Below are 8,813 nucleotides of genomic sequence, written 5' to 3'. Positions count from 1 at the left end.
GATGCTATATATATAGCAGCTTGATTGTCGCAGTATAAAGAACTCGGCTGAGGGTGATTGACTTGCAAAGCATGAAGAATGTACCAAAGCCAAGTGAGTTTGCTGCAAGTACTGGACATAGCTCTGTACTCCGCTTCAGCTGAGGAGCGTGATACTACTGATTGCTTCTTGGAACGCCAAGACACCAAAGACCATCCAAGAAGAACACAATATCCAGTGACAGAACGTCCGGTGTCTGGGCAAGAACCCCAGTCAGAGTCACAATATGCTCTCAAATTCAAGGGCGAAGAAATGGAGAAGAAAAGTCCTTGTCCTGGGGAAGATTTAATTTAAGGACCTTATGTGCAGCATGTAAATGAGATACAGTAGGAGAAGCCATGAATTGACTAAGACTGTGAATGGCATAGCTTAAGTCTAGACGCGTAATTGTGAGATGGAGTAACCGTCTAATTAAGTGCCGATAAGCAGCAGGGTCAGCAAGAGGTTGGCCCGAGTGTTTGCTCAATTTTAAATTTTGTTCCATGGGAATCTTAGCAGGTATAGCACCAAGAAAACTAGAATCTGCAAAAATATCCAATGCGTATTTTCGTTGACAAATGACAATCCCACGCTGTGAACGAGCTACCTCAATCCCCAAAAAGTAACGAAGGTTCCCAAGGGATTTAATACGAAATTTAGCACTGAGAAGATCTTGCAAAGAGGCAATGGAAGTCAAATCTGAACTAGCAACAATGATGTCATCAACATACACTAACAACGCTATAAAAGAGTGATTTGTGGCCAGTGTAAAAGGACTATAATCTGCCCTGCATTGTTGGAAACCAAAATTAAGAAGAGCACTGGAAAATGTGGAGTACCATTGACGGGAGGCTTGTTTCAAGCCATAAAGACTCTTAAGTAATTTGCATACTTGCTCCAGTTGCCCTTTGGAATAACCAGGAGGTTTTTTCATGTAGACTTCTTCATCAAGGCTACCATGAAGGAATGCATTTAGAACATCAAATTGTTTTAAATACCATCCCCGTACGTCAGCAATAGCTAATAAAAATCTTATAGTCCCAAGTTTAGCCACGTGGGAGATTGTATCATGAAAGTCCACTCCCTCTTGTTGCGTGTAGCCCTTAACAACTAGGCGTGCCTTGTGACGTTCTAATCTACCATTAGAATTATATTTCAACTTGTAAACCCCCTTACACCCTATGGCACGCTTATTAGGAGGAAGAGCGGTGAGGGTCCAAGTGTGATTCTATTCAAGGGCAGAGAGTTCAGTTTCCATTGCATCAAGCCAGTTAGGGTCCTTAACTGCCTCATCATAGGTAGTTGGTTCAGTGTGACTAGAGATTGAAGTGGTGAAAGCATGAAATGTGGGTGATAATCTTTGATAAGATAAAGAATGAGTAAGAGAGGAAGGTTTACCTGAAGTAGAAGAGCTCATCTTAGGCGACGATAGAGAATGGTTAGTTGAGTTGACCTGTATGGGTGAGATTGAAGAAGATTGTTGACAATGGAAATCTTGCAAGTACTTGGGAGCTGTACGAGTTCTGTTGGACTTTCGAAGAGCAACATGAGGGGAAGATTTGGGAATTGGTGAAGTAGGAGCCGTAGGTAAATTGGATGTAGTGGGTGGATCAGGTGGACTTGTTGGAGGAGAAGTATGTGGAAATTCAAGAGGGTCAAGAGGAGAGGAAGAGATCTTAATTTCTACAAGAGGAGTGGATGAATAAATTGGAAGAGGAAGAGGTGAAGAACAATTTGTTGTGTGAGAAGAGGTAGTAGGAACTTGGAAAGGAAAATATCTTTCATGGAAGATGACATCAGGAGAAAGGAAAATGGTGTTGGTGGCCAGGTCAAGGAGTTTATAACCTTTTACTCCAAAGGGATATCCTCGAAAAACCGACTTTCTACTTCTAGGGTCAAATTTTCTTCTTCCATATGCTAGAGTGGACACAAATGCCAGGCAACCAAAAACACGTAAGTGAGAGTAAGAAGGCTTATGTCCAAACAAAATTTCATATGGAGTTCATTTTTGCAGCAAGGGTTTAGGAGTCCTATTTATTAAATGTACAGCAGTCATTACACATTCATTCCAAAATTGCATAGGAACTCCAGATTGAAACCTAAGGGCTCGTGCTATCTACAAAATGTGCTGATGTTTTCTTTCTACCAAACCATTTTGTTGTAGTGTTTCAACGCAACTTTTTTGGTGAATAATACCTTTTTTGAGTAGAAGTCCGGAAGAGAAAACTCAAGTCCATTGTCACTACGTAAAATCTTGATTTTAGTGGTAAATTGTGTCTCAACCAAGTTGGAAAAGGAAATAAGACAAAACTTCACATGTGATTTTATTTTTAACATATATGTCCATGTACTTCTAGAAAAATCATCAACTATGGTAAAAAAATATCGTGTCCCATCATGGGCTTCGACTGTACAAGTTCCCCAAAGGTCTACATGAACTAAATCAAATAATTGTGAGGTTTTATGTGTGTTGATGGGAAAAGGCAAGCGATGTTGTTTTGCAAGTGGACAGACATGACAAACATGAGATTTCATTGATTGAGTATTGGAAAATACAACTGAATCTTGAATAAGTTGAATTCTGGAATTAGAAATGTGGCCTAAACGATAATGCCACAAATCAAATTCTACAGGAGAATGCATAACAGAAGCTGAAATGAAACTATTCTTGGTAAAACTAGGAAGATAATGTTCAAGATCAGTAGGAGAAACTTGGCTGGGTTGCAGGTGATATAGGCCATGCTCAACTTTACCCTTCCCAATCGTTGTCCAAGATGAAAGACCCTGTATCAAACATTCATTAGGTAAGAAAACAAGGCAACAATGTAATTGCGAAGTAAGCCTTTTAACATAGATCAGATTAAAGGTAAATGAGGGGACACAAAGGACATCATGCAAAATTATGGTCTCAGTTATCTGCACAACTCCTATATGTGTAACATGAGACAAAGTTCCATTGGGCATTCTAACCGAGTAAGAAACTGAAGAAGTTATGGAGGTAAAATAGGAGATGTTACAGATCATATGATCCATAGTGCCAGTATCTATAATCTAAGTAGGTTGCGGTAGCATAGAACTTGTGTGTTGTGAGCTGAAAGGCAAAGTGATATACCAGACATGGATGGTGAAGGATCAGGTGTGGAAGTCAAATTCTGAACATGATTAGTAGATGTTACAGCAGTAGATGACTCCTTGGCTTTAAACAATGTAAGCAGCTCATGATATTGACCCTTGCTCAGTGAAATTGGGTTGGAATCCTCAACATTGTTGTCATTACCACGTTGGATTGGCATGTGCTCCAGTTGGTTTTTCTTTACCATGAAGCTTATGACCCGGGGGATAGCCATTAAACTTGTAACACTTTTCAGCAATATGTCCAGCCATATGACAGTAGCTACAGATTGGTGCCTCAGCATTTCCTGCCTTAAAACGAGAATCAAAAGTGTGACCTGTAATTTTGCTGTAAGTACAATATGATCTTTCCTTTTTAGAGCTTGATGAATTTAAAACAGACTTAGAGTGACTAGAAAATTTTCGTGTGACCAGTGCAACAGATTCAATGGAGGATGTAGGTGAATTTATTATCCGTTGTCTCTCCTGTTGTTGAATGTAGGAGAAAACCTTAGTTATGGATGGGAAAGGGTCCATTAGCATGATCTGGTCACGAACATTAGAATAAGACTCATTTAATCCCATCAAAAATTGCATCATGCAGTCACGTTGATATATTTCTAGAATCAACTTTAGTTTGCCACAAGTAAATTCAAGTAAGGGATCATAGACCGAGAGCTCATCCCATAAACTTCTAAGTTTACCCTAGTAAACACTCACAGGATCTTCTTCTTAAGTTAGGTTTGATAAGGCCTTCTTCAGTTCATAAATCCGAGAACCATTTTGCTGTGAAAATCGCTCTCGTAACTCCGTCTAGATTTCATTTGCATTATCCACAAAAGCCACACTAGATCTGAGTTGTTGGCCGATGGAGTTGTAAATCCAGGACATAATCATGTCATTGCAACGTTCCCATAGCTCCAAAAGAGGATCATCAATGGTGGTGGGTTTCTTCAAAGTTCCATTGACGAAACCAAGTTTATTCTTAGCTCGTAAGGCTCGTTGCATAGCCCGTGCCCAGGTTTCATAGTTTGTGGTGGTGAGCAGTTCGGTGACGAGTACTGTTCCGGGGTTGTTTGAGGTTTCCAATCGGTACGGATTGGAAGGATTTGCAAGATTGGTATATGGGTTGGTATTTGGTTGTATCATGATGTTGCCCTCCTCTGTCACAGTCTTGTTATCCCCTGTCATGGCTCTGATACCATATAAGAAATAGATAACTTGGGAAATTAAAAACAGAGGAAGCTGGAAATGCGTAAAAATGAAGAATGAATATTTTTGCATTCCATCTTGAAGTGATACAAAAACGTGGTATATATATACAACTATGCTAACAAAATCTGTTACAAAATATTCCAGCAAGGTGAAAATCTAATTTAATTGCAACAGAATTACACATCAGCAAGAGCATCTTCTGGAACCTTCCTTGTCTGAATTGATTTGTGTATGCTGCAATAGCCCTTTTTGGAATTATAAGAGAGAGTATCGAATTTTGGTTTATACCCAAAGCATTGTTAGAGCAATACCATAATATTTTAAATACATGTATATTTTGCTCCTTAAACATTTATTTATTCCTCCTTGTTGAAAATTTGACTCTTGTCATTGTCCCAATTAGGTTGGATTAGACCATCAGAGCATGTTTGGTTAATCTTAAAAGTATGAATAATGCTATATTTTTTAACCCCCTTTTTTGAACATTTTCGCAAAATAATCAATAAATTCCTTTAATCTCTTTCTATCGTATCAAAGTGTGCTATAAAAATTCCACAAATTTGTATCTTCTTGACCTTAGGACCTTATGAGACTATTAAAATGAGCAAATCTCTTGTATTAATTATTCAATAGTCAATCAAGATCCACCAATAAAACATTAAATAGGCATTAGCACAAATCATTTGACTTCCAAAATTGTAACCGCCTACCAGTCTTAAATTGAACCCGACCGAAATTTTTCTAATAGGAAGCTCATAGGCAGGTCGCATGCACTGTATTATTATTATGAGGCATTTTTAAGAATGTCCAATTTTAAGGGGTTTGAGTTTAAAAGTGTTCACTCATTTGAATTTAGTGCCAATTTGTCTACCATGCCCTTAATGAAAAAATGGAGCAATTGAATGTCGTTCTCGACATTTCATTTTTTTTTAATTTGTCACGAATTTCAAGAAGTATCTTTCATGAGAAGTTACATTAAAATAATGTTTCTCGACATTTCATATGTTATTCTCGACATTTGAACACCGTTTCATTTGTCTAGAATGACATTTCTCTACATTTGAAATGTAGTTCTCGACATTCTTGAGTCAATGAAAAATATAGCATTTATTGTGATTTGACATGTATGTTTTTAAAATAAATATGGCAGGTTATGTGTCAAAATTTTATTGATCAATAATAATTTTGCAAAAATGTCTATTTTTTTTTGTCTTAGCATGGAATTATAAATTGTTAACAAGGGTGTTTTGGTCTTAAAACAGACATTTTTACAATGATGAACATTTTTGTAAATGAATAGATGAAAATGGACATTGGGTGAAATTTCCTCTATTATATTATTATATCACATGGATTGGTATGGGATAAAATAGAGTGACACATGCTGACTCAGATCACCTGCATTGCGGGACCCACTGAACTGATTAAATTAACGTCGTTAGGAGATCCGCCGGATATTCGTGCATAAAATGGTTGACACTTGATACAGAGGAAAATTGGCATCCGGAATTTTCGACTTTTAAGTCCTCAAATTAATTTCCACAATACAAATTTAAAATAAAGATCTTCTAGTCCCCTTAAATAATCATTTTTAAGCGTATTCAGTACCTCTGAATAATCTCTTCGTCAATAGACATTTCGTCATTATATTTTCATAAAATAATTTGAGATGTTCTCGATATCCATCGCACGTGTAGCGTGGATTAGAGAAGATTTCACGTAAAATTAATAGATCGACAAATTAAAGTAATAATTTTCTCATTTCTAATATTTCATTTTATTTAGATTTTACTGTATTAGCAACAGTTCAAGTATCAGAAAATGAGAAGTAGTGAAATAGATCACCAAAATGTTCACGTATCCAAAAATCGAGGACACAAATACTAAATTTCATCATAAATAAATAATCTCAGACACGTCCGTCAATTCTTACTGTTGTCGTTAAATGTCGGTCCAACATTTGACGGAAATCCCTAGTCCGTAGTAAGGGTAGGTGATCCAATAAAAATAAAATAAAAACACAGAGTCAAACATCTTCATCTCTATAAAATGAGGCGTCCTTTCAGTCATCTTGTAGATATACCCAGTGAATACGTAAAATCTAAATTTTCTTTTCCTCACTGATTTATGGCAGCCAATTTGCTGAGGTTGGGACTGGCAAAGCGATTTCTTCCTTCGCTGTCTCTCAGGTATAACCATCTTTCGACTGATCAATCTTAATTGGAGGAAAATTTTTGCATGCCTGCGCGATAAATTCTAATTTTTGTTAAAATATTTGCATTTTTAGAGGTTTAAAGCTTTATTTAACATTTCTGTGATTTTGTATGTGAAATGAAACGATCTCATCAACAGAACACACAATCTTGAATTTGCTCGAAATCTTTCTGTCACCTTTGATCTGGGTCATTTGAAAGATTATTATGGGCAGCATTTTTTATTTTTTATTTTTGAAATATCGACGTGTGAAAAGTTGTGAATTTAAGTGGGAAATTATTTTATAGGAAAAATGAATTTTTGGGAAAAATGGAGATAAAGATCGGCTATATATCATATTATTTTTCAAGCCCTTTGTAAGATACTTTTTAGTTAGCGTCATGTTACTTGTACTTATTTGTTCACATTTTGATTCACTTGGGTTCGCCTCTTCGTCTCACATGGGGGTCGGACCCGACGTCATGACCCCCACATGGGATCCGATGAGTGGTGGATCGAGTAACCCAAAGTGCCAACAAAGAAGTATAAATGACTTAATTCTTTTGATTAACTTAATTTACTAAAAAATACCCCTGGATGAGGACAAGTCACCGTCAGCAGAGGACGGCCTCCAAGTAAATTTTAAAATGTTTCTTGGTTATTATTATTTTATTATTCGGTTATTTCTCCCAATGTGGGTGAGTTTTCTATTATTTTTAATTTTTTGAACGTTCAACAACTCATTAATTTACAACTTTAATCGATGATATTATTCATTAAAATAGACTTTTCTGATATTGTTCAAATTAAGGTTGTCCAACTCCAACCTACCTTACCGAACGTGACGGTGATTGTGTAGCACTGGGCATGATTTTTTATTTTTTATTTTTTTAATGTATTTTCGACTGCGTATAATTTTCTATTTCCTTCACCTTAACCATGAGGTGAGGACAATGTGGTGCCATTATGTCATTTTCATTATTAATCAGGCAATTATTTGGTTATAAGCAAGTCCTTATCTTATTATGTGTTATTATTGAACATGTGAAAACAAACACCTACCTAATATAAGCGCCCGCCATTAAAGCCTCTCGTTTAGGTTTTCGTATTTAATTAATAAAGCCTTTTATTTAGGTACCATCATCCTATCATTGTTTTATGCTTTGATTGAATCCGAATTTATCTAATCCATTACGCAGGAGGGGTGTTCATGTGTCGGTCTACGACAAGAATCTAGAGGAGCATGTCCACTCAACCGTGGTGCCTGACTATTTAATCCTACCCGAATCTGACAAATATTGGGGTCCTCACCCTCAGACCGGGGTTTTTGGCCCTACAACCGATCACAACCCGGCTACACGCGGTTTTCACTCCTCATCGATGAGTGCTAGTGGCGATTCAGTGTTGGAGCAAAAGGCCTTTTTTCGCCCTCTCGAGGATTTGGAGAAGCCACCCCACCCTTGAATTGCAGGGGAAAACTAGAAAAATGCCTTACAAATAAGTTTAGTTTGGTGAATGGGTTTGCCCTAGTAGTGATCTGTGTATGTGTGGGTGAAGTTCAATGAATACCGCTCTAATGTTCATATTTTCGTAGATTTTGCTTATAATGCTTTTGCTTTATTTATATATTGTGTGTCTAATGCTGGTGCTGCCTATCCTCCAAATTTTTTATATTTGAATCAAATTTAATCGACTCCATGTATGTACACCCTTACAAATGTGTGCTCTGAACAATTCTAATACGTTATGTTAGACCGTACAACTGGTACATTTTGTTCAGTGGTATTAGGTCTCTCTCACCTCAAAAGTTAGTTCAAGAGGTGAGACTTTCCTTCATACTTATAAATTGAATATCAACCTCATCCACGACTGATGTGGGATAATCTCAACAATCTCTTTTTCACACATCGGACTTTATGGGAGACCAAACACATCTCCTCCTAACACAACGGGGCTTGCGGGAGATCAAACTCGTTTCCCCCTCACACAAACCCATATTTTCGTGACTATTGGGTCAGAGACTTATTGATAAATTGAGCTCTGATATCAGTGTTAGGTGGTATTAGACTCATCTCACCTCAAAAGCTAGCTCAAGAGGTGAGACTTTCCCTCACACCTATAAATTGAATACCAACCTCCTTCACAACCTATGTGGCATAACTTCAACATATTTTATACCTTTCGTTGACATAAATGAAAAACAGGGTGAATTCACAAATAAATGACCTGAACATATTTTTTTAACATTGAGAACATGTCAATGCACTCAAGGGACC

At 37.1% G+C, this 8,813-nt stretch overlaps 1 protein-coding gene across 1 annotated transcript; it reads left to right on the top strand.

Annotated features, from left to right (window-relative positions):
- Window positions 1-6,400: 6,400 nt before the first annotated feature.
- On the top strand, window positions 6,401-8,230 carry LOC111385887 (late embryogenesis abundant protein At5g17165-like). Its single transcript, XM_023010314.1, has 2 exons — window positions 6,401-6,533; window positions 7,737-8,230. The coding sequence occupies exons 1-2, from the start codon at window positions 6,472-6,474 to the stop codon at window positions 7,999-8,001; spliced, it is 327 nt and encodes a 108-aa protein (XP_022866082.1). The 5' UTR covers window positions 6,401-6,471; the 3' UTR covers window positions 8,002-8,230.
- Window positions 8,231-8,813: the final 583 nt, after the last annotated feature.

This window comes from Olea europaea, unplaced genomic scaffold (genome assembly GCF_002742605.1).
Source record: "Olea europaea var. sylvestris unplaced genomic scaffold, O_europaea_v1 scaffold3327, whole genome shotgun sequence".
Classification (NCBI taxonomy): domain Eukaryota; kingdom Viridiplantae; phylum Streptophyta; class Magnoliopsida; order Lamiales; family Oleaceae; genus Olea; species Olea europaea.
Note: the sequence above shows the minus strand (reverse complement) of the source record. Positions and strands in the feature narration are given on the sequence as shown.